This window comes from Giraffa tippelskirchi, chromosome 10, assembly GCF_054371585.1.
Source record: "Giraffa tippelskirchi isolate mGirTip1 chromosome 10, T2T-mGirTip1v1.2.pri, whole genome shotgun sequence".
NCBI classification, from domain to species: Eukaryota; Metazoa; Chordata; class Mammalia; order Artiodactyla; family Giraffidae; genus Giraffa; species Giraffa tippelskirchi.
In genome coordinates this window covers 5,317,077-5,343,178 of record NC_137284.1, presented here as the reverse complement: position 1 = coordinate 5,343,178, position 26,102 = coordinate 5,317,077, and the positions used below count along the sequence as shown (strand labels likewise).

At 52.6% G+C, this 26,102-nt stretch overlaps 1 protein-coding gene across 6 annotated transcripts in view; it reads right to left on the bottom strand.

The window, feature by feature from the left end:
- Positions 1–2,762: 2,762 nt before the first annotated feature.
- CHKA (choline kinase alpha) overlaps positions 2,763–26,102 on the bottom strand; it is a 58,673-nt gene continuing 35,333 nt past the window's right edge. For 3 of the 6 annotated variants that reach the window (XM_081531857.1, XM_081531853.1, XM_081531854.1), the window contains 10 exons: positions 26,006–26,059; positions 19,069–19,182; positions 17,602–17,735; positions 17,141–17,245; positions 16,262–16,320; positions 15,061–15,148; positions 14,543–14,651; positions 11,797–11,903; positions 10,467–10,548; positions 2,763–2,988 (listed from right to left, as the gene is read on the bottom strand). In XM_081531857.1, the coding sequence (XP_081387983.1) occupies positions 2,929–2,988; positions 10,467–10,548; positions 11,797–11,903; positions 14,543–14,651; positions 15,061–15,148; positions 16,262–16,320; positions 17,141–17,245; positions 17,602–17,735; positions 19,069–19,182; positions 26,006–26,059 (912 nt within the window). In that variant the 3' untranslated portion in view covers positions 2,763–2,928. The remainder of the gene's footprint in view (positions 2,989–10,466; positions 10,549–11,796; positions 11,904–14,542; positions 14,652–15,060; positions 15,149–16,261; positions 16,321–17,140; positions 17,246–17,601; positions 17,736–19,068; positions 19,183–26,005; positions 26,060–26,102) is intronic. The other 3 variants (XM_081531858.1, XM_081531855.1, XM_081531856.1) reach the window with 2 other exon arrangements.

Sequence of the window (26,102 nt, the reverse complement as noted above, 5' to 3'; positions counted from 1 at the left end):
CCCGTGTCTTGGTCTTGAATGAGAGGCAGGGCCTGGGGTGGAAGAGCCTGGGCTCTCTCTGGGTTGGTTCTTCCTCGGGAGCCTCTTCTGGTTTGACGGACACTGTGCCAGCCTGTGTCTCCCTGAGGTCTGTCTTTGCAGCTGAAGACGGTGTGGGGTGTGGAGAGGTGGGAGGCACTGATCTAGGATCTGGGGCCTCAAGATGTCAGCAGAGGCCCAGAAGCACATCTGCAGGACCCCCAGGCTCGGGGCGGGGGAGGGGGCAGAACTAGGACAGAGGACAGATGTGTCCAGTGCATTTTAGGTCAGGATGACTGTTGTCCCAGGCTGAGCCAGGGGGAGTGAGTGATCTCCTTGTCCTTGGAAGTATGCAAACTGTAGGATGATGTGTGGGATACTCGGGGTGTGGAGGGAGGTGCTTGGCATCCATCGGCCAGATTCTCATGTCCCTATGCTGGCGCTGGCCACTGGCACTCACAATGCTGTGGAGCAGAGCAGCCTGGGGCATGGTGTGACCTGCATTGCACGGGGGACAGTGTGTCACTCCACGGGGATGGCGGATCACACCCGAGGCCACCCTCCTGCAGACATGGGCAGATGCTGTCCAGGGCACCGCGAGCAGCCAGGGCTCTGAGGGTCAAAAAAGGGCTGAACCGGACCCCAGGCCCTGCCTCCCTTCCTGTCCCCAGAGGCCATCTTCCCTCTCGCCCCTTGGTGGGCAGTCCTGCCCCTGGCCATCCTGCTGCTGGGGGGAAGGTGGCATCCTGCAGGCATCTCTGACCTGGGTCCCACCACCGGCTGCGGGGCAGAGCCAGCGCTTCCCAGAGGCCTTGCACTCTCCTGCGGAGGAGCTGCCAAGCAGTTCTTCCGGCTACAGGCCCCAGGAACAAAGGCTGCCTTGAAGGCAGAGACTCCCCCGGCACAGCGAGCGGGGAGGAAGCCCCACCACTGTGGCTCCACCTGGCCAGCTGCCGGGAGGAGCCTGTCCCTCCGGAGTCCAGGCCTGCCCTGGCTCAGGGCCCCCGGACGCTGGGCTGCAGCCCACATGCCTGGCAGAGACTGGGCTCCAAGAAAGAGCACCGTCTGGTTAGAAACAGAGAGCGGCGTGTCTCAGGACCTGGACTGAGCCCAGGACTCCGAGCTCCACCTTCCTGGGGAGCAGAGCTGAGCACGCGCCTGTGGGGCAGGTGCTCGGCGCGCCCACCGAGAGCCGGGCGTGTTTGGGGGGAGGGAGGTGTGAGCCCGGGGAGAGGCTGGCCGCATGGAGAGCTGGCAGCCTGGCTGAGAGGGCTGGGCGCTGTGGAACCAGCATCCGCAGGGCTCCGGTGGCGACACCCCGGGGCTGGAGGTCACTCTCAGGAGATGCAGGGATGGGGCGGGGGGGGCGCCTGCACCAGGGAAGAGCCTGACCGCTGCCCGGGCGAGCATGCGGTCTGACCCAGGAGGACACCGAGGAGACGGGAAGCCAGGAATGCTACCCGGGATGAAAGCAGAGAGGATGCGGCGAGCGTGGGGCTGGGAGGAGAGCTGCCACCCAAGCCGTGACTTCTGAGCTGCCCTGACCCTGCGGGGAGCCCCCCAGCAGAGCCCTGGGGCCTAAGGCAGATGGGGCTGGGGTGGAGGGCCTCGTGGGCACAGGCAGGAGTTGGGGGCTGTGTTCCAAGACCTCGCACAGAGGGCACGGCATCGAGGGCCCGGTTCTACTGCTTGGGTGTCAAGGCCCCCTCCTGGCCACACTCCAGACGTCTAGAAGGACGGGCGGTGGTCTCCTCCCAGCCACCCCGCCGTCCCACCCATCCTGCCGCGTCGGGAGCAGCCGCGCCCCACCACCCCGAGACCGGACACATCCCAGGGTGACAGCGGAGATAGGCTTTTATACTTTTTATTGTTTGTATAGTACAATCTTTGTGGTAGCAGGAATGTATGCACAGAAAAACAATTCAAATAAGAGTTCAGAGTAAAAAACGAAAGGGTTTATCCCAAAGGACATTTAATATACATGGACTTCACAGCTGTATCTATCCACGCCCCCAGACTCCACACACGGGCTGTGGTCTCCCACTGGGATGGCCGCGTGATAACCACACGAGCAGGCAGCAGGCGCGGGCACACCGAGGCCCCAGCACCAGGGGCGGCAGGAGGCTTCTGAGGGCACGGGGCAGGACCAGGCCTGGGGGCAGGGGGCCGGCCCTGCCGGAGCAGCCCCAGCTCCAGGCTGAGCAGGTGGACGGGAGCGGGGGGCAGAGAGCCGGGAGGGGGGGGACAGGTGTGTCCAAGTGGCCCTCTGTGGCCATGGCCTGCCGCCCGCCCCAAAGCCGGGGTTAATAAAGCACTTTGTTAGAGGGCACGGGGCAGGGCACATCCGGTTGGGGTGAAGTTCACCGGCAGGGGGAAGTTCGGACGACAGGAAGCAGGTAGCCACGTTCCTCCCAGCCCCCGCACCCCCCGGCACCGTCAGGGGCGGTCAAGCCAAGGAGCATGGTCAGTGTCACCGCCCCCTCGGGAGAGGGCAGCATCTGCACGCCTGTCACAGAGCCCGCTCAGCGCTGCCCGCCAGCACAGCCATTCACATTGTGTCAAGATCAACATTAACCACAAAAGGCACCTGGAGTGACGCTGCTGGGCGCCACGTCCGACTGCGACAGAAATGTCTTCTCTAGATGAGAGGGGTCTGAGATATTGCACTATTGCACTAGTGTTCTATAATTCTGCTTCCCAATCTCAGGTCAGAGTCCTAGTGAGGTCGTAAACGAGATAAGAAATAAATGTTACTCAATTTTAATACAGTCTTTTGTATCATACACATCTGTGTTTGGCGGCGAGATGTCTGAGCCTTCCAGCCGCGGGTACAGTATTGGAGCACAGAGGGGCCACGGGCTCAGCCGCCCCCACGCCATCCAGGGGTGCAGGCAGGAAGGCTTCCCACGGTCACACCCCGAGCTTCCTCTTCTGGTCGAAATAGGCATCGAACCTGGCTTGGGCGTACTCCTAGGAGACAGAAGCAAGAGTGGCCTCACTGAGGGTCCTGCCTGCCCCCAGCACAGAGTGGAGCTGCTCCATCCTGCGCTGCCCCCGGGACGTCCTTGCCTGCTGGCAGCCTAGCTCCTCGCCTCGGCCTGCTGCGCCGGCCTGGCCCTGCTGACCTGGACAGGAGATGGGACGTCCATCTATGGACCCGGTGCTGCCACGGTGCACCAACTCATCCACCTCAAACGCTACAGACACAGGCTGACAGGCTCCTCTTTCCAAGCCCAAGGCCCTTGGGCGTCAGCAAGCGTGGCACCAAGGGGGAAGACGGGGGTGGTGGTGGTGTGTGTGCCACCTGTGTGCTGGGATCACTGCAGCACTTAACTAAAAGGATGCCGGGAGGGAGGGAGCAACCCTGGCCAGCCCCCGCGCCCCTGGCTGTGTCCCCCCCATCAGTCCACCAGTGTGGGAACAGTTTCTGAAGGACCACTCCAAATTGAGAAGTCTGCCATGCCAGCTGTCAAGCTGTCACCTTAAAAAAACTGAACACTGAGGGAGAATTTATAAACCAACACAAACTAACTCATCTAAAACATGCGGCGTTGGCTAAAGCTCACAGCCGGCCTACCACCAGCACCGCCGTCACCCTCCGAGTTCTCAGGGGCCTCCGCAGTCAAGCCCTCCAGACTGCAACAGAATGCTTCCACGTGAACGGAATCACCCGACCCGGCCCCTCTAGATCAGGGACACTTCTGCGCGGCCGGGGAGGGCAGTGCTCATCCGTTTGGCGCGGAGGAGTTCTCTGTGACACGGCTCCAACGCAGTGTGGTCACACACTCGTCTGATGTTGGGCACGTAGCACACTTCCAGGTTGGGGCTATCGGAGCATGTGAATTCAGGAAACAGGCTTTCATTTCTCTTGGATCAATACCAAAGAGGGACTGCTGGGCTGTATGGTTAAGTGTGTATTTGACTTTATTTAAGAGGCAACTGTTTTCCACACTGGTCACCCCCTCTTGCAGCCCCACCCACAGTATATGTGACATCATCTTCTTGCCAACATTCAGCACTGTCTGTCTAACTTCCACCCACTGACTCGGGTGTGCAGGGCATCTCTCTGGGCTTTAACTGGCATTTCTTTCCTGACTATAGCAGCAGATGAACAGATGCTTACTGGTCATTTACCTTCTGTGTCGTATTCAAATCTTCTGTCCTTTCATTAAGTAAGTTGTTTGGTTTCTTGCTGAGTTATGAGTTTTTTAGACATTCTAAACACAAGTCATTGTCAGATGTAAATTTGCAGTCTTTTCTCCAAATCTGTAGCTAGGCTTTTCATTTTCTTAATGATGTCTTTCAAAAAACAAAAAGTTTTCAATTTTGATTCAGTCCAATCTATTGTATCTTTTCTCTTTGATGGTGAGTGCCGTATGTAACCGCAGAAAATCTTTGCCACAGTCATGAAGCTTTTCTTCCATTTCAGCTTTTCCATTTAGGTCTATTATCTGTTTCAAGTCAATTTCTGTGTATGGTACAAGTTCGAAGTTCATTATCTTTTTTCCGTATGGCTTATTCAGTTGTTTCCATGTCATATTTGGAAAATCTAACCCTTCCTGCAATGAACTATCTTGGCCTTTTTGGGGAATACCAGTTGCCTGTATGTGTAGGAGCCCATTTCTGGGAACTCGATTCTATTCCATCTGATTTATGTATGTCTTTACACCAACACCAGATCATTCAGGTATGACCTAGATCAAATCCCTTATGAGTATACAGTGGAAGTGACAAATAGATTTAAGGAACCAGACCTGATAGACAGAGTGCCTGATGAACTATGGACAGAGGTTCGTGACATTGTACAGGAGACAGGGATCAAGAAAATCCCCATGGAAAAGAAATGCAAAAAAGCAAAATGGCTGTCTGAGGAGGCCTTACAGATAGCTGGGAAGAGAAGAGAAGCGAAAAGCAAAGGAGAAAAGGAAAGATATTCCCATCTGAATGCAGAGTTCCAGAGAATGGCAAGGAGAGATAAGAAAGCCTTCCTCAGCGATCAGTGCAAAGAATTAGAGGAAAACAACAGAATGGGAAAGACTAGAGATCTCTTCAAGAAAATTAGAGATATCAGGGGAACATTTAATGCAAGGATAGGCTCGATAAAGGACAGAAATGGTATGGACCTAACAGAAGCAGAAGATATTAAGAAGAGGTGGCAAGAATACACAGAAGAACTGTACAAAAAAGATCTTCACGACCCAGATAATCACGATGGTGTGATCACTCACCTAGAGCCAGAAATCCTGGAATGTGAAGTCAAGTGGGCCTTAAAAAGCATCACTACGAGCAAGGCTAGTGAAGGTGATGGAATTCCAGTTGAGCTATTTCAAATCCTCAAAGGTGATGCTGTGAAAGTGCTGCACTCAATATGCCAGCAAATTTGGAAAACTCAGCAGTGGCCACAGGACTGGAAAAGGTCAGTTTTCGTTCCAATCCCAAAGAAAGGCAATGCCAAAGAATGCTCAAACTACCGCACAATTGCACTCATCTCACATGCTAGTAAAGTAATGCTCAAAATTCTCCAAGCCAGGCTTCAGCAATATGTGAACCGTGAACTTCCAGATGTTCAAGCTGGTTTTAGAAAAGGCAGAGGAACCAGAGATCAAATTGCCAATATCCACTGGATCATCAAAAAAGCAAGAGAGTTCCAGAAAAACATCTATTTCTGCTTTATTGACTATGCCAAAGCCTTTGACTGTGTGGATCCCAATAAACTGTGGAAAATTCTGAAAGAGATGGGAATACCAGACCATCTGACCTGTCTCTTGAGAAACCTGTATGCAGGTCAGGAAGCAACAGTTAGAACTGGACATGGAACAACAGACTGGTTCCAAATAGGAAAAGGAGTACGTCAAGGCTGTATATTGTCATCCTGCTTATTTAACTTATATGCAGAGTACAGCATGAGAAATTCTGGGCTGGAAGAAACACAAGCTGGAATCAGGATTGCTGGGAGAAATATCAATAACCTCGGATATGCGGATGACACCACCCTTATGGCAGAAAGTGAAGAAGAACTAAAGAGCCTCTTGATGAAGGTGAAAGAGGAGAGTGAAAAAGTTGGCTTAAAGCTCAACGTTCAGAAAACTAAGATCATGGCATCTGGTCCCATCACTCCATGGGAAATAGATGGGGAAACAGTGGAAACAGTGTCAGACTTTACTTTTTTGGGCTCCAGAATCACTGCTGATGGTGACTGCAGCCATGAAATTAAAAGACGCTTACTCCTTGGAAGGAAGGTTATGACCAACCTAGATAGCATATTTAAAAGCAGAGACATTACTTTGCCAACAAAAGTCCGTCTAGTCAAGGCTATGGTTTTTCCAGTGGTCATGTATGGATGTGAGAGTTGGACGGTGAAGAAAGCTGAGCGCCGCAGAATTGATGCTTTTGAACTGTGGTGTTGGAGAAGACTCTTGAGAGTCCCTTGGACTGCAAGGAGATCCAATCAATCCATCCTAAAAGGCATCAATCCTGGGTGTTCATTGGAAGGTCTGATGTTGAAGCTGAAACTCCAATACTTTGGCCACCTCACGCAAAGAGTTGACTCATTGGAAAAGACCCTGATGCTGGGAAGGATTGGGGGCAGGAGGAGAAGGGGACGACAGAGGATGAGATGGCTGGATGACATCACCGACTCAATGGACGTGGGTTTAGGTGGACTCCGGGAGTTGGTGATGGACAGGGAGACCTGGTGTGCTGCGGTTCATGGGGTCGCAGAGAGTCGGACACGACTGAGCAACTGAACTGAACTGACACCAACACCACTTGGTCTTAATTACTGTACTTGGTAAACTGTGAAATCAGGGAGCACGTCTTCCAACTCTGTTGTATAATTTTGGTGTTTTAGTTATTCCAGGGCCTTTGCACTTTCACGTAAGTTTGAGAATCAGCTTGTCAATGTCTATCAAAAGCCTGTGGGGTTTCGATGCGGTCATGGAGACGCATAGATTGGTTTGGGGAGAATGAACATTTTAAGTCTTCTAAATCTATACATGTGGTATCTCCCTATTTATAATTGTCAGTGTATAGATCATGCACGTTATTTTAAGTATTTCACATTTTTTACGCCAAACTATTTTTTTTTTTTTTTACAAATTGTTTCCAGCACTTCGGAATGCAGTTGGCTTTTGTATACTGACCTTCTGTCCTATGACTTTGATGAAGTCAGTGGTTTAAACAGCTTTTCTATTGATTCTTTTGTATTTTTCTATGTACACAGTCATGTCACCTATAAAATAAAGGCAGTTTTCTTTTCTCACCTTCCTGTACTGGCGAGGAGAACTCAGCACACACAGCCTGGCCGTGCTCTCCACTTGGGGCATGTGTGGGAGGAACGTCTGGTCCTTTACAGTCGATTATCACAGCCCCCTGTGGGCTCCCATAAAGCCCTTTATGGCTGAGGAAGTTCTCCGTCCTAGTTTGCTGAGACTTTCTGTTGTGAACAGGTGTTCCAGATAACTGAATTCTGTCAAACACTTCCTGCATTCACTGAGATGACTGCGTGATTTTCCTCCTTTATTCTGTTAATATGGTGAATTACACTAATGGGTTTTTCAAATGTCGATGTTAGTCTTGCATTTCAGGGATAAATGCCACTTGGTCATAAAATAATCATCCTGTTATATATACTGGATTTACTTTTGCCGATATTGTGGGAACGGCTTTTGTGTGATGTCCATGAAGGGCACTGACACGCAGTCTTCTTGAAACGTCCAGTGCTGGTGTCAGGGTCACGCCAACCTCGTCAAATGAGCTGAGAAATGATCCCTCCCCCCTTATTTTCTACAAGTTTCTGTGAGACTGTTGTTATTTCTTCCTTAAATGCTTGATGATATTCACCAGGGCCTGAAGTTTAGCCTACAGGTTTTTGATTATCAGTTTAATTTAATAAATACACGGCCACTTATGATGTCAGTTTTGGCCATTTGTATCTCCCAAGAAACTGGCACGTTTCAAGCAAGTCGTCAGACCTGCAGACGGGGTGCTTCTCACTCCCCCACTGGAGCATCCGCCGCCTTTGTGATGACGGCCTCTCTCTGCGCCTGGTTTTGCCATTCTCTGCCTTCTCCTTTCTCGCTCAGTATAGGCAGATATTTATAAATACTTTTGTGATATCATTGATTTTTTCCTCTATTTTTAGTATTTTATATTTGAATGATTTCTGCTCTTACCTTTATTCTACTTCTCTTTACTCTGGGTTTAACTGGTTTTTCACTTTCTAGCTTCTCAAGGTAGAAGCTTATGTTCCTAGTTTGAGAACTTTCTTCTTAGCCAGGACAAATGTTTAAGCTACAAAACCAAAACATTTCAAACATTGTTTTAACTGCATCCCAAATTCTAGGATGCTGTGTTTCCACTCTTGTTATTCAGTCACTAAGCCATGTCCTTTGCAACTCCATGGACTGCAGCACTGCCAGGCCTCCCTGTCCTTCGCTATCTCCCAGAGTTTGCTCAAATTCATGTCCATGGAGTCGGTGATGCCGTCCAACCATCTCATCCTCTGCTGCCTCCTCCTTTTGTTTTCAATCTCTTCCAGAATCAGGGTCTTTCCCAAGGAGTCAGCTCTTCACATCAGGCGGCCAAAGTACTGGAGCTTCACCTGCAGCATCAGACCTTCCAATGAATATTCAGGACTGATCTCCTTTAGGATGGACTGGTCTGATCGCCTTGCAGTCCAAGGGACTCTCAAGAGTCTTCTCCAACACCACAGTTCAAATGCATCAATTCATCGGTGCTCAGCTTTCTTTATGGTCCAACTCTCACGTCTGTACACAACTACAGGAAAAACTACAGCTTTGACTACATGGACCTTTGTCAGCAATGTGATGTCTCTGCTTTTTAACACACTGTCTAGGTTTGTCAAAGCTTTCCTTCCAAGGAGCAAGTGTCTTTTTTAATTATGGGGGCAATCACCATCCACAGAGATTTTGCAGCCCAAGAAAACAAAATCTATCACCACTTCCACTTTTTCCCCTTCTAAAAAAATGATGGTTCCATTATAATTCAGTTAAAACGTTTTCTAATTGTCCCTTTAATTTCTCCTTTGACCCAGGGTTTATTTACAAGTATACAGTTTAATTTCCAAATAACTGAGAATTTTCCAGATATTTTTATGGTAGTTGGTGATTTCCAATTAAATTGCACTGTGGTCAGATAACTTACTCTGCAGCAAATCTGAGGGCTCTCTCACAGCCCAGCCCATGGCCTATCCTGATGAAGGCTCCCCATTCTCTGAAAAGGATGTGTGTCCCGCAGCCGTCCATCAGGGCAAGCTGGCTGGGTGACGTTCAGGCGTCAGACTTCCCTGCGGCAGGGCTCCCTGGTTGCACCCACTACCGCCAGGTGTGCAGCCTACCAGGTGAAGGCGCCCTCTGTTCTTTCAGCTCTGTCAGTTTCTGCTCTATGTCTTTCGTTTTGGCCCTGCTGTGAGGCATGTGAGATCCTAGTTCCCTGACCGGGACTGAACCTACGTCCCCTGCGGGGGAAGCGTGGAGTCCTAACCGCTGGGCCACCAGGAAAGCCCCTGCCCTGCGTCTCTTGAAGAAGACAGGACCTCTGTGTCCCGCGAGTGAACTGATGCCTGTTCTAGGATGCGACCCCTTCCTCTGTCTTCGGTGGTCCTGTTCTGAAGTCCACTGGGTCTTACAGTAACACCTGGTCATGACTCCAAATCCACTTTAAAAAACCTGAATGTTCTCCTGTCTACGAGCGTCTGTGCGTTACCAAAGCTTCTGCCCAGAAGCAGAAACCATCCTCCCAGTGGCCTGAGGAGGACAAAAGGAACCGGCCGTTTCCCACCGCAAGTCCCAAAGCCAGGTGCTCGCTGCACTCGGGTGCACCCCTGCCCCGGGACACCCCCCACCACTCATTACAGAGCAGGGTTAAATACAGTGTCTGTGCCAAGGACAGTTCTCAGGTTAGAATAAAAAGACAGCCTAGTATGGTACAAACTTGCTGCAAAAAGGGGTCTAATTCATTCAGCACCAGCTTCTGGCTCTTAGGCCAGGCACTGCAGGCCAGAGGATGGGGTGGTAACAGATGAATAAACTCAGGCGTGGGAGGTACAGGCCCCCTCCCCGCTTCACTCAGCGTCCTTTGTGTCAGGGGGACCGCGGTCGGGGAGGGGTCTTGAGGATCCGGATTTCTACATCCGTCATCGGAATCACAGGACCACACAGCACTCCCCTGAAGCAGGGGAGGCGGGGGCTGCGGACCCTGGGAGGGAGGGCAGCTTCCAGAGGCAGACTCAGCGCCCACGACAGTGGCTTCCACTACGCAGCCAGGGGAGCCCACTGTCCCTGGCGCAGGTGCTGGTCACCTGGCGCAGGTACTCGGAGGGGAAGAGGCGACCCTCTGGAAGGAAGAGCCATTTACTGCCAGGTGCTCGTGTACAAGGAGGCATCTTTCCCTGGGAGTAGAAGAGAAAAACCACCTGCAACACATACCATGTACCCAAATTCAATGGAGGAAATCTTGGCCTGAACGATGGACCAGAGCCCCCAGAAGAAATGGGATGCGAGGGCAAACCTGTAATGACAGAAGCAGGACGCGCAATGAGACGGGGCCCAGGACGTCACGCCCTGCCCGGCGGGCACGACACGCCCCAGCGACAGCGGCAGGAGCCCTCGGCAGGCCGGCCCCGCCCCCAGCCGGCGGCCCCGCAGGGGTGAGGCCCCCGCAGCCTGTCCCAGGGACACGGGCCGACACACAGGACCCACGCAGGGGCCCTGGCGGCCGCGCTGGTGAAACAGGGGTCACATGGGGAATGAAACCCGCTGCATGTGGGTGGGCGCCGGCGGCCCCCAGCACACACCAGCAACAGGAGGACAGCCCAGGCCTGGAGGACCTGCTGCCCTCCCGGTCCCTCCTCCCCCGGAAGCGGACTGGGGGGAGGTGTGGCCAGGTCCCATTTCTAGGCTGTGCCGTGCCTCCCGCCACTGAGAAACCACATTCCCCTCCAACAATGAAGATGAGCTCTCACTCGGGAATGAGGGCTTCGGGGCTTCTGCTGCTCTTCACTCTGACCCACTAGATCCCCTGGCACCACCTTTCTGTCTGGGCCTCTCCTCCATGCCCCCTTTCCATCTGTTCGGGAACCAGAGAGGGAAGCTCTCTGCCACAGAAGCTCAGGGGCCGCCAGGGTGGCCGCAGCTCAGAGAGAGGAGTGTGCACACTTCTGTGGCCCACGAGGAGGAGGCTCTGTGCCGAGGGAGGGGTGTCACAGGGACTCCAGCCGTCCCTGGAACCACGGAATCTCATGGGAGAGCCCAGAGACTAGGGGTAACTTGGGCCTCTCCACTAAAGAGATGAGAGGGTGACCACGCCGTGCTCTAGAGCTCTGTGGAATCTGGGGGTTTCTCAGCCTTGCTTCGAGAGCGCCTGAGGACACAGACGTCCAGTTATTTCCTCGTATTATCTGATGGAGCCCCACTCCAGGAGCACAAGCGACAGCAGGGCGCAGGCCCTGGTGGCAGGGAACAGGCAACGGAGTCTGTGGGGGGATGACGGTTTGGAACGCCACCCCCACATGCTGACCCTCTGCACAGACCCCTCTCCTAACGTGCCGTGTGCTGAGAGCTGAAGGATCCTAACACACTCAGACATGTGGGCCAGAACCAAATGTTCTGGTGTGGTTTTTTTTTTTTGCAACCTACAAGACCCAGAGATGAAGGGTTATGAGGAAGCTCCTAAAATACTCTTATTTGCAAGGAAGCATCCCAAGTGGGCGCCTTGAAGAAGGAAGCTATCGTAACAGATCAACAGAGGAAAAGTTACCTATTGACTTCAAGCAGCATTTCTTCTTCTATAACAGACTTTTCTTCGTTACTGAGGTTTTCAAATTCATTTTGGAATGCAGCCAAGTAATTGGAAATAAAATGGAGCTTTAAAAAAAAGTAATGACATTAAGATCAATGACTGTTAAAAATAGACGATGTCAAAGTTGTCACTCAGCACACACCTTGTGTGACCCTTCCAGACGTCAGAGAAGCCCGCACGCTCCTCTGCCCAGGGGCTGGGAGCCAAGGAGCTCGCCCACCCCGCCGAGGTGCCAGGGTGACAGAGTACGAAAGGACTCTCCAGGCCGTCCTGTCGCCGAGACCACTACTACTTCTGCAGAGGGTTGTTTAGGTAGAGTCGCTCTTCTCCTCTCACCCACACTCCTGTCTCCCACTGTCTGCCCACAAAGCGGGGCCAGCTTATAGCACACCCCCCAGCCTGGATGGCACTCCACGTGGCATGGGCTTGAGGCACCAGGGCACCCTGACCTTCACCAGTGAATACTCCCTCAGGGCAGGAGCTGGCCCAGGCGCTGAGAAGGGGCTTTTTTCCGCCTCTCAGATGCCTTGACTGTCTACACACTCGTGTCCATGCACCAGCACCGTCTAATTCCAGTCCCGAGAAGACATGGTTTCCCCTGATGCTCTGCCAGGCGGCACCATGAGTCTGTGTGTGAGTTAGGATTTCTGAGAGTCCCTGTGCTTCATTATTTCATACTGTATCAAAAGGAGACAGAACATGGCCAACCACTGCATGTTTGCTTCTGTGAAGAAGAAAACAGCCATCCGTCTTTCTTCCCAGTAGGAACCCCTGCTAACTGGTTACCCGGCTGGAAGTAACCAGTACTTCTCCCCGCCAAACCTGCCCCTCTTTCATCCTCCTGCTCTGAAATCGGCTTCCCACACTCTGCCCCTCCTCCACTGGAAAGCATCCTTCACGTTCTAGCACTGTTCCAGGCAGGGGGCTGTGGATTCTGCAGTAAACTTGGTACAAGAGACACCTACTAAACTCTGTGCGGCAGGCACCAAGCTGAGCATCGTTCCCGCACAGTAACTCACTCCCACGACACGGTAATTTCCACAGATGAGGGAACTGAAGCATGGAGACAGTAGGTTTCAACCAGCAGTGGCAGACCTGGGATTCAAATCCAGGCCTATTAGTTTTTAAAACCCATGCTGGAACCACCACCCTAGATGGTTGATTTCTGGGAGACTCTAAATGCTGAAGGTAGCAAATGAAGATAGAAAATCTGAAGAGACTGAAACTCTAACAAAGTGGTCATCAGTGGCTCTCCCTCCCAAAAAAGTTCTAGGCCCAGATGGTTTTATAAGCAAAGTCTACCAAACTTTCAAACAGCACCATCTTATAAAAATTTGCTCCAGAAAATAAAAAGGGACAATCATTTTGTAAACTAGCATAATTTTTTATTCAAAAAGCAGGTATGAATAACTTTTTAAATGAACATAAAAGTCCTGTTTCATATATGTAAAACTGCGAAAATAAGAAACTGCCTAGCTGGATCCAACCGAGCGTCACAAAATAATGTAACTCACTCAAATAATTTATTTTAGGAATTCCAGTATCGTTTAACATTTTAAAACACTTCAATGCATTAAAGAGAGGAAAGCATGAGATGACCTCAGGAGATGGTGACAGGGTAGGTGATCAAGACGGACACTGTGATTGTTAAAACCTCTCAGAAAACAGAAATGGCACTTCCTTACATTTCCACTGCTGTGCAGTGAGGGTGGCCACACAGCTCTGCCTCCACTAGGATGAAATCCTTCTTCTTACTGAAAACCCCCGACTGGTTTGAGAGCTCCCTCTCTGGAGACACCTGCTCAGTGTCCTCAGCACAGCAGGAACCTGAAGCCTGCTGTGTGCTCTCCTCCCCGGGCTCACCAGCCTTCCTGCCCACATGGCATGACCCTGAGGTTCCAAACCACCCCGGTCACTCTGGACATATGCAAGGTCATCAGGTCAGCCTGAAATATGGCCAGAGGGGAGCAGCCCAGCTCTGGCTGCCCAACAGGCCTGCGTTTCAATGGTTGCCCTGAGCATGGGCACCTGCTGGAGATGCTGCCTGTGCCCAGCTCAGCGGGCACTCGAGAAACATCCTCCTAACTGAGCTACCACAGCAACTGACCATCTGTGTCCTTGCCCCTGCCCAGCACGGACAGAGCTGATGCCCTGCAAGCCTGGGAGAGTCAGGGGTGGTGTCCCCTCTGCCCAGCCTGCTTGCTTCTACATCGCTACCTACTCATCCTCAACCCAAGGCTTAGGCCAAGGCTGATGAACGGGACAGAGAGCTTCCAGGGAGGAGTCCCACAGGACTGACTCCAGTCCCTGGACTGACCCCTCTCACCCAGGACAGGAAAGGGGGCTGGGGGGGCAACGGCTGCTGAGCTAGCGCCCCCAAGACCACCTCTGTCTGCACAGAGTGACACACAGAGGAAAGTCAGTGACCCTCAAAAGGCAGAGGGCAGGGCAGAAAAAACTGGAAGGAGTTACCAAGGAGGCTGTGATCCTCTCTGACTAGCTACAGGCCACCTCTGGCAAAGGGACTTTAAAAGGCTGGACTCCAATACTGTCTGTATCTTGACACAACATTTTAAAGCAAAAGAACCTGCTTAACCAAAACAAGCATCTTTGGAAGTAGAGGTGTACTCAACTCTAACTGGGTAAACCGATGAATATATGAGTCACTCACTTCTCAGCAAGTGTGCACGCATGAGGCTCCTACCTGTTGCTTCCTGGTGGGGTACTTCAGGATGTTTGCTCTGAAAAAAGGGTACTTTTCATAATTATAATCATACATCCATTCACAGAAATGATTCCCAATGTCGAATCCCCTGAAAAAGAAGGAGAGGCAGAGAATGAGGCGGCAGGCCTGCCATGAGCCCTCCCCGGACCCGGGGTTCCCGAGAACACGACCGTGTCAGCAGCAGGACCGCCAACTGGGCAGCCCCAGTGACCACAGCACCCAGGCCCGCCGTCCAGAGCAACTGCTCGGCAGCCCTCCTGCAGTCAGCGCTCTGAGGAGCCAATGTCAGGCCAAGCTCTGGACTCTGAGGAGCCCGGCGCTGCTCCTCACTAGCTCAACCGAGAACAGGCTAAGTGCTCATCTCATCCCTGGGACAGAGAGCGCCAGCCCCCAGCGAGGAAGCCTGCAGCTCAGGGTGGTACCGTGACCCAAGGTCTCCTTCAACTGTTTCATACACGTATTAAAATACTCGCGGAAATAAAAACATTTGACATTACCTATAGTTGTAACTGCTGTATTCAAAGTCGATGAGCATGAGTTTCTGTTTTTCAGAATTCTCCCTGCCATCCAGCAGTAAGATGTTACCTGCAAAGGGGTTTGGATGACATGACCTTTACTCTGGGCATGTTCCGTCACCGAAGACGCAGGTCCTCCAAAAACTGGGCCAAGAGTGGTTCTGATCTGCTCAAGGCATCCTACACGTGAGGATGCCTTGCCCACACCCAGCTTGATCTGACTTGTCCAACAATCATCAGCTAATTAGTAAAAGGTATTATGGCTCAAACTGACATCTTACTGATGACAAGTCTTCACCAGGGGCTGTTCTCAAAATTAAAAACAACCTGAAGAGCCTGGAAAGGGCCCAAGGGTGGACCTCAGCCAGCTGTGCTGGGAGGACGAGGACGAGGACAGCACGGCAAAGCCAGGTGCCACGGCAGTGTCGGGGAGGGAGGCCCACCAGATGGGGCCTCAGAGGAAACTGTTTAGGTTTGAAACAACATTGGGTCAAGTTTGGTTATGGTCAGCGGTACCTGGCATTACAATTAAAAAAAAAAATTTAGTAGTTTTTAAAAATAAATTTCTTTGACTATATTGTGTCTTAGTTGCAGCATGCGGGATCTGGCTCTCTGACCAGGGACCGAACCCGGGCCCCCTGCATCGGGAGTGTGGAGCCTTAGCCACTGGACCACCAGACAAGTCCCTGCAGTTTTTTAAAGCGGAGAAACCCAAGGTCATTAGAAGCACCTGAACCAGCGCTGAGAGAGCAGGGGCTCTGGCCAGGGCCCCCGGGCTGGTTGAGGAGGCCACCGTGCTCTTTAGCGCTTCTTCAGATCAACAAGGTCACACGTTGACCAAACGGAGTTCAACTCTGCACAAATATGTAGCTTTGTCAATCCCAGCTCTCGGTTTAGTGGATATTCTCAGAATTTTTTTCTTACAGATATGGGATGATCTTACACGTCTTTCTAAAACTTGCTCTTTCTGCTAAATGTATCCCGGAGGTTTTTCTACTGGTCTGTATAAAACTCGACCTCGTTATTTTAACAGTCGCACAACACACGTGCAGGGCTGGGCCATAATTCCATGTATCTCACCCCCTCCTCATGGGCCCCTGGCGGTTATCACACACACACTGGAGAGAACCTTCTAAGCAGACACACAGGGCCCAGGTTCTGCATCATGGGCAGCGTTTCTTACCTTCCTGACAGTCATTGTGACAGAACACGACGGGAGATGGAGTGGATTCAAGCAATGACCTGGGAGAGGAAGGCTTTGCTGTTACTTCTCAGACCTGCAGCTCCCTCCCTCGGCAGGGCCTCTGCACACGCCCTCCCTGCCCAGGGGTGGGGTGGGGGGCCTCCTCCTTGGAGCCCTCTGACCATGGTGCCCAAGCAGAGCCCTCTGTGTTGGGTCTGTTTGGACCTCTGGTTTCCTTCATAGCTCGCATCACAACCTGACATTATTTTATTTACTTGTCTCCTCTCTCTCCTAACAAAAGAGAAGCTCCCTGCAGGATGTCTGGTCATAATAGCTCGGAGCCATTCCTGACGTTGGTACAGCAGAAGCTCAAACTCGTGAGAAACAAGAGGTGGAAATGCTGACGCTCGGCTATGGGTGAGAGTCTAGAACCCCGTGTGCCCCGCAGCCTAGGGAGACCCCATAGTCTCTACTCAGAAACCCGTGTCAAGCTTCCTGTTCCGTGCCCTCCCGCCCCCCCACGCTTGGGCTCAACTGTGCCCCTCGTCTGCGGACGCTCTCCGGCATGCCCCAAGGGTTCTTGCTTTTTGTTTTTGTTTCAGTAAAAACCTACCGCCCTAGTCACTGACCAGGCCCGGAATTCTGGTGTTTTACTTCCTCCGTGAAGCCTTCATGGATGACCAGAGGAAGGTGACACCGCTCGTGTAAAACTGAGATGGCAGAATTAACCTGTTTAAACTCATCCCACCAACCCAACGTAAGACACGAGGCCTCAGACGATCCTTGCAATGTTCACTGGAAGCAGACGCAGTGACTCAGAGTGCCGACGTGTCTGGGTAGGCGCACTCACCAGGGCAGGACACGGAGGCAAACACTCACCTCAGGTTCTCTAGCTCCGAAGGCAGGTTGTAGCTGAGGAACCTGTGCAGCTGCTTCCCTCTGGAGTCCCCGGTAAACCGAATTCTCAGCACTTGGTTCAGGTATCTTGGAAGAGAGGGGAGCGAAGGATCAGTGCTCAGTTCACCATGGCCTAGGCTTGGGGCTCCCACTCAAAGGACCACACGGAATCCTCAGGGCCCCCAACCCCAGAGTCCAGGAAGTTGAGTTTCTGCCCGCCCAGCCTGTTCAGGAGCATTTCTGCAAACATTCTTCTCTCCTGGTTCAGGAATTGATTTTTACATATTAGAATGATTTATTCATGAGACCATAAGTGCCAGCAGACAGCCTGTGTGCCAGTGGACTGAGAAAGGCCTCTGAGCCTCAGGGCAAACAAGAACTGCTCCGGAGACTCTAGGAGCCCGGGGAAAGCCACGGCGAGAGCCCAGCACCTGACCACTTACTTTTCCATTGTTCCAAAGAGCCACTTTGGTTCCTTATTGAATGGCATTTTCATACCATGAAATCTGGCCATTTTCTCAGCTATTTCTGCAGAAATATCTGGCAAACTTAATTCTTCAGTGTCTAATCGCCGGCTCTGAAATCAAAGAGGAGTGAAAAGATGGCATTTATCCAGGTAAACTTGACATGTGAGGTCACATGACCCTAGACCGAGAGTGTCTTTGGGGGCATCTCAGTCTCGTCCAGGGAACAATTCCTCCTGAACGGACACCGTGCCCACAGACGGCACTGCTCGGGGAGGGGCAGGCCACCTGCCAGGGTCCACTTCCTGGAGAGAAAGTCCTTCCCACATACAATCGTAGCACCCCTGGGCCTGCCTTCCGGTCGCCCCACCCTATGCTGAAGGGGGCCTCTTCCCCGGGCTCCATGCACTGGGTCTCCAGCAGTTTACGACGGGACCATGTCCAGCTCCGCAGCCAGCTCGGCCCCTCCGCCTGCACAGCTGGCCCGCGCAGTGTGGCACTCAAGGCAGCTGCTCACCGGAAGCGTTTCCCACTCTTGCCCTCGGGCGGCCGGGCGCCCAGCTGATCCGGGCGGGGACTGTGCACACATGACTCGGAGCGAGGCGCACCGGCAGACGCAAAGGCAAAACTAACAACGGGCCAGCACAGCGAGAACGGGGGCACGGCCCTAACTCTCGGAAACAGAGGATCTGAGCCAGGCCTGGCAACGTGAAGGAACACGACGGGCACACGGGGGCAGGGGAGGCTCCACAGTGAAGCGGGCAGGGGGACAACAGCGGTGGCCCCGCCCCTGCAGGGCAGACATGCGGAAGTGTGGTCAGGACCACTTCCTGCAATGGTTCTATGACCAGGGCCACGGAGCTGCGAGGCCCTGGGTGACCGGGCCTGGGTCCAAGGCAAGCAGCTTTAGAGGGTGATGCAGTGCCAGGCTCCACGAACAGCTGTACCTGCAGACACCGGGGTCGGTCCCAGACCGCCACGGTCACACTGATGCCACACCAAAGCGAAGCATGTGAATGTTTTCCTCTCCCAGCATGTACAAAAGCTATGCTTACGCTATACTACAGTGCATTAAGTGGCTATAACACTGTGTCGAAGAGTCCCACAGCGACTTAATTAAAAAATATTTTATTGCTTAAAAATGCTAACCATTGTCTGACAGTGTGGGGCCCCCACAAACCTTCAATTCGTAAAATACGCAGTATCTGCGGAGCTCAGTTAAACCAGGTCTGCCTGTGTTTTGATTTGGATTAATCTACCTTTGCAGGAAAGACAGAGGTTTTGATGCAAATTCAATAGAAATTCTGTTTTTGTTTCATTCTGTGGTAACACAGGCCACACTTACTATTTCGGATCACGGTGTCTGGGCTCCTGCGGTGATGACATAGACTCCGCCTTCTCTGTGGGCCTCCCCCCAGCCCCGAGCAGCGCCCCCACACTCCTTACCGGGATGAACTGCTCCAGGCGGCCTTGGGGGAAAATGCCGAAGAGCTTCGGCCCCAGCGACCTCTCGGCGAGAATAGCAAACATGACGCTCTCCAGGACCATTGCCTCGGCGCCCTGAAACACACGGTGACACGCCAGACGGTTACCGGGTCAGCCACGTGCCAGGCGTCAGAAGTCCTTCCACATGAGCCGTTCATCTACTCCCACAGCGACTCTGTGATTGGGCGCTATTGCTACTATTGTTGTTACTGTTATTAATACTATACTTACTGTTATTACCATCATCGCCCCACTTTAAATATGAAGAAACAGATTGGTATACTGCAGGATCCATGCTGGCAAGGGCTTCCCAGGTGGCTCAGTGGTAAAGAACCCCCCTTGCCAGTGTAGGAGACACAAGAGACACAGGTTCAATCCCTGGGTTGGGAAGATCCTCTGGGGTAAGAAATGGTAACCCACTCCAGTATTCTTGCCTGGAGAATTCCATGGACTAACTAGCCTGGAGGGCTATAGTCCATGGGGTAGTAAAGAGTCGGACACGACTGAAGGACTAACACTAGGATGCTGGGAAGCATCACACTCTATTGATGAGAGTCAAAATTCTAGTTGAATTTAGGTCACTGTTTCCAAAAATAGCACAGTATCAATAGTTTACCACTTCAATTTATTCTCACCCTTGGCCTCTCATCAAAGGCCACACAGCTCCACCCGTCCTGGCGAAGGTCGATTTGCTTTTCGGTTGAGAGCACCCAGTGAGAGTAAATGGGCACAGGGCCCTCTGCCCAGGAAGCTACGTCTGGGGTTACTGGCTCAGACCTGCCCCGCACCGGAGCATAAAGCAACCAGGGCTTCCGTTTCCTGCTTTCACCCCAATCCTGTCATGTAACGTTTGTTTGGAAATGAACGAACACACCGAGCCACAGATGCTGCTACACTCTGCCATGAGTCCTAGCAACTAAGTGGGATCTAGAGTCATTCTGCCTTCAAAAGCCATCTTCTGTTCTCAATTCAAATCCATTCCTTAGTCCTCTTCCCTTCAGAAGCAATTCATAGCTTAAGAGTTTCCATCTGTTGGGATGAACGGGTGGGAAGGAGCCCTACATCCAGTTCTCTGAAGGGGCTTCTGCAGGTGAAGCTTCTAGGTCAATGTGTCAGGAGGGGTGGCACGTGTGGTCTGGAAGCAGTCTCGGGTGACACTAGGTCACCCCTTGTTCAGAAAGGGGCTGTGGGGACAGGATCTCAGAGAAACACTGTTCACATAAAACACAGTGCTTTAAAATATACTCATTTTACCAAAACAGATGGAGAGACTTCACAGGGCAAATTCACCAGGCAGGGACATGATTCTGAGGCTGGTGAGAAGAAAACAAAAAGGAAAAACTGCTTTCAAAGGATATGGGACACACATTAAGGTAACAGGTGACTCAGTCACTTTTACATTTGCGGGACTGGGTAATCCATCCACCACCTCGTGTAATCCCCACGACTACGGTCTGACCACCTTGTGAGTTATGACATCACCGCCTTGCCAGGTCTGACCATCACCACCTTGAGAGGCCCCATCTCACTAATCTGCAGTTCTGTACATATGTCTGCAATGAACCAAACTGTGTCCTCCCCAAATTCCTAGGTTCATGCCCTCACCCCTAGTGAGATGCTATTTGGAGATGCCTTTGAGAGGTGCTGAGTTTAGATGAGGCCATGAGGGTGGAGCCCTAATGGGTCAGCATCCTTGTTAAGAGGGGACTCCAGAGAGCTTGCGCCCTCTCCCAGCCTCGCTCTTTCTCTCTTCTCTCTCCCTGCCATGTGAGGACACAGGCAGAAGATGGTATCTACAAGCCAGGAAGGACCGTCACCAGAACCCAGCTGTGTGTTGGCACCCTGACCCTGGCCTGCCAACCTCCGGAACCATCAACAATAAACCTGGATAGTTTTTCCTGGCAGTCCAAGCAGATGAAGACACCATCCAGACACAGCATCGATCTGTCAGGTTCATGGATGTGAGGAGGATTTCTATCAGACAGGTTCTACTCCTTAACCCTTAGAGAATGACAACAAGTTCCAAACAGCTCTGCTGAACGGGCAGAATGTTTTCTCTCTCTCATCTGACCTCACAGCAAACCTCGGCAGGAGGTATGGTCAGCGTGGGCCTGTTTACTTCAAGTCCAGCCTCAGAGACACCCCACAAGTGCGTCGTGGAAAGGGGGTGCTGGGCTCAGGCCCGGAGCAGGCTGTCCACAGGCAGTGGCTCCTGGCAGCCCTCTGCCCTCTGTACAACCTCTCACCTCAAAGATCCAACCCACTCCCAACTGTTTCCAAGAGCAGGATCAGGGCATCCTCTGTCCTAGGGAGCCAGAATTCTAGTTTGGTTTTTCAGCTTCTTCTGTGCGGAGTGACTAAGAGGGCACTGGGGACACGCGCACCCAATCGGAAACAGCCCTTTTTGTCTCAAATGCCTAGTTCTGGACACGGATTTAACCCACGCCGTGACTTCAGGAAGTCTGGCGCTTTGCCTGTGGCACCCAGGCAGTGCAGAGGCCGCGGAGCTGCCTTCACCCTTGTCACTGGTGCCCCTGCCCTGGGCTGAACCCACACTGTCAGGACCCTTCTGAGCAGAGTCAACCAGCGCCAGGACGGCAGAGAGAAGAGGGGAGACTTTGGAGTGTCCCAGTTCTCCTTGGCATTGCTCTGCACACTGGGAACAAGAAATACCTCTGTTTTTCTGGGATGTCATAGGTCAATATTTACTCACAGCAGAGAGAGCTGGAGGGCAGAATTTGGGGAGGGAGAAAATGAAAGAGCGCATCAAGTCCCAGAACGAAAGCGGGTGGGTCACGAAGGGCAGCAGGTAACCTCAGGTCTCCAACCCTTCAAGGAAAGCGCGCCTGGTGAAACACGGGTGTGAGGGCCGTGACCCGGTCCACTGCCCATCACCTGGGCTGGACTCTGACTGTCCACCCACGGCTGGTCCTGCTTTCTCAGGAGAGAAGGCAATACTTCAACTGGAAACAACTCACGCTGGCTTCAGAAATATACATTTATATACTCCAGCCCCGGCAAAACAAGAACTAGACACACGTGGCCACCGCCTGGACGGCACCTGAGTTCCAGGGACAGAATGGCCAGAACTGACAGGGCCATCGGCAGACTGGGGCACACACAGGGAAGGAGCAGAGGGCACCCTGACAGCGGCCACCCCCAAGGAGAGATGCGGACCCTGGGAGGGGCCGATGCGCGGAGCAGAGGAAGCCAGGAGGAAGAGAACGGAACCAGCAGGGAGGAGCCCCCGGGCTGCCCAGGGGTCTGGGCCAGACAGCCCTCAGCGTCCAGGCAGCGTTACATGAACTGGCCCAAGAGGAAGAAGCAGCATGGAACCTGAGGACACCCGGCATTCACAGCAACGCTTTCACACTGCACACAGCAACCCAATGTGCGCACGCGCACATACACAACACACACGTTTGAAACAAACCATACATGCTCACAGCTGTGCAATGCTTTCTAACATTTTCTACCCTAGTTCGCTTAAGGAAGCAACAGAAGGCTGACATCCGATGCCCCAGTGGAGGTTTACAGCCCACCCCGTGAACAGCTGATGGAGACGGGGCGGTGGGGGGAGGGGAGACGCCTGCTGACAGGACAGGACAGCAGTGTCCAACGGTGAACAGCGGGCAGAGGAAAGTGGCCACTGGATCTGGCCACACGAGACGCTAGTAACAAAACCAACAGTGGTTCGGGAAGCCACGGGAACAGGGCTCAGAATGCAGCTGGGGCAGGGCGAGCAGAAGAGGCGGCAAGGGCCCCAGGGGGTGGGAGGAAGTGTGAGACTGCCTTTCCACTTTATCCGTGTGGCTTTATCTCTGAAAAAAATTAAATCCAGCAATAATACTCAGATTGTAACAACAAGAATATGACCCTCCTGAGAAGATACAACAGTACTTGCCTGGTGGGGAGGGGGAGTCTGAAGAGGAAAGAAGGTGAGACACAGCGCAACTGCAGGCTGGGGAGGTGAGCCCACCAGAGACTCACAGGCCCCCTAAGCAGAAATGGAGTCAGGCCTCCTGCTGGTTTGAGGGAGAGGAGACAAAGACCAACCACCTTCCCTGTTCTGACCTCTGACTGCCCACCTCTGACCCAAAGGGATCAAAAACAAACAGCACCGACTATTGCTGTCTGCTGGGCCCCGAGGGGACGTGTGGCCAGGAAGCTCCGTGGGGTCAGGCCGCCTACACTTGGGAGGATAAAGCTCACCTAACCTGGATCAGGAGAGAAAGCGATCACCAAAGGACTGTCAGCGAGAGGCTGACACGATCAGATGAGCAGTTCAAAAAGATGGCTCTGGTGATGATGGAGGGAATGGTATGTAGGCAACAAGAGTGGAAGTGGGACCCCCAAGGGGAGCTGGGGCAGCCTGGACTAGCCAGGTTCACAGGCCGGGTGGAGAGAAACTTACAGATCCAAGGTCTGGTTCAAAGGAAAACAACCAACAGACTTGTGGGTGGGACACGGGGTGAGGGGAGAAGAGTGACGCAGGTGACTTCCTGCTTCTGGCCCGCCCACAAAGGATGGACTGAGAGAGAATGCGGGTTCAGTCTTGGACCTGGTGAGACACCCCAGGAGTCAGGGAGCAGCTGGTGTTAGTTCCGTGGGCTAGAGGAGCCGCAGATCCCTGGCCTCCAGGAGAAATGAAGGACCAGGTTTGGATCAGGTGGTCTGGGAAGAGTGGGGAGGGATAGGGCATCAGGCCTAGCACTTAAGACAAGAGGAGAGGGACTTCCCTAGTGATCCAGTGGCTAAGACCCTACACTCCCCATGCAGAGGGCCCAGGTTTGATCCCTGGTCAGGGAACTAGAGCCCACTTGTCACAACTAAAGGTCCTGTGTGCCACAAGTAAGACCCGGTGCAGCCAAAGAAATAAACAAATATGGGGGGTGGGGAGACAACAGGAGAACAAGCCCAGAAAGAAAAGGGAGCGATGGAGTAAAGAAGGGCCTGCACTTGGTGCCCCTGAATCCTTGGCTGCTAAGAAGTCAAGGTGAAACGAGAACTGAAAACACACTTAGGTTCAGCATCATGGAGGTCCTAGCGACCCAACAGTTTCAATCCCAGTATAGACAGAGGTCTGCACGCAAAGACCCAGCAGACTGAAGACAGAACATCAGCTACTTCCCCCTGACAGCTGCTCAGTCAGGGTCTTCCCTGAGAGCACACAGTCCAGACCCTACAGACCATGGTCTTTGGAGCTGGGCCCAGGCAGATCCATGGAAACTCGAGAAAGAACGTCAATACTTTTATTCCATTATAATCTCAGCCCTCTTAAATTCCTGTTTCTTGATAATTTTAATAATTAGTATTGCTGCTGTTGTTCAGTTGTTAAGTCGTGTCCAACTCTTTGTGACCCCATGGACTGCAGCATCACAGGCTTCCCTGTCCTTCACTATCTCCCAGAGTTTGCTCAAACACATGTCCATTGAGTCAGTGATGCCATCCAACCATCTCATCCTCTCTCTTCCCCTTCCCCTCCTGCCCTCAATCTTTCCCAACATCAGGCTCTTTTCCAATGAGTCGGCTCCTCACATCAGGTAGCCACAGGATTGGAGCTTCAGCTTCAGCATCAGTCCTTCCAATGACTATTCAAGACTGATTTCCTTTAGGATTGACTGGTTTGATCTCCTTGCAGTCCAAGGGACTCCCAAGAGTCTTCTCCAGCACCACAATTCGAAAGCATCAATTCTTTGGCGCTCAGCCTTCTTCATGGTTCAACTCTCGCATTTATACACAACTACTGGAAAAACCACAGCTTGACCTTTGCTGGCAAAGTGATGTCTCTGCTTTTTAATACACTGTCTACGTTTGTCATAGCTTTTCTTCCAAGGAGCAAGCGCCTTTTAATTTCATGGCTGCAGTCACCATCCGCAGTGATTTTGGAACCCAAGAAAATGAAATCTGACACTTGCCACTTTTCCCCTATCTATTTGCCATAAAGTAATGGGATTGGATGCCAAGAACTTCGTTTTCTGAATATTGAGTTTTAAGCCACTTCTTTCACAGTAAGAGACAAGACAGGGATTTCCCTGGTGGTCCAGTGGCTAAAAGACTACACTCCCAATGCAGAGGGCCCAGGTCTCATCCCTGGTCAGGGAACTAGATTCCACATGCCATAACTGAAGACCCTGCGTGCCACAAGTAAGTGTACAATGAACAAAACCAGTTTATTCACATGCATGTAGGTATTTCCTTCATCCACAGCATGTTGGGTGTACACACTGCACACACACCTCCGCACACTGGGAGAGTGGGCTCCACAGCAGTCACTCCCTGCGGTGTGGAGGTCGTAACACCGGACACCCCACCTCTGAGTCTCAGGGGCAGGTGCTCTCGACCTGAAGCTCCTCTGAGATACGCACTGCTGAGAGTGAGACCTCACAGTTCAGGAGCAGCTTCTTGGGCACCACACCGAGAGGGCTTCCCTGGTGGCTCAGACAGTAAAGGATCCGCCTGCGATGCAGAGGGAAAAACACTCCTGCCTGCCCGGGGACAGGCAGCCCCTGAGACGCCTGGGCAACGCCAGTCAGGGCAGCGCGGAGGCCAGGCTGCCTCCACGTTGGAACATCGCGCATGCCGGCCACCCGAGCCGCCGTCTTCTCGCAGCCCAAGTGCCATTCAGCTCCCTACAACCCTCCCTACACCCTTGGCAGGAGCCGGGAACACGGGCTGTTCGCGGCCTCTTCCTGAGGTGGCTCCCAGTACCTGGAGCCCCTCCTCTAGGACACAACCAGGACTCAGGGACAGGAAGGGGCACAGCCGGAGCAGGGGCTTGGCCCGGAGACCCTGTGCCTGCTTCCTGACCGCACAGGGACCCTTGTCCACCCAGTGCTGCCCTGCCCACCACCAGCTCACACCTCACACAAGACGCAGGGCAGGCTGAATTACTTACTTGAAATTCACTGTCTTTCTGAGCTTGTTCGGATCCCTCCTTATTACAGGACCGCTACGAACGAGAAAAAGCAAACACTTCCGGTGAAATGGGGAAC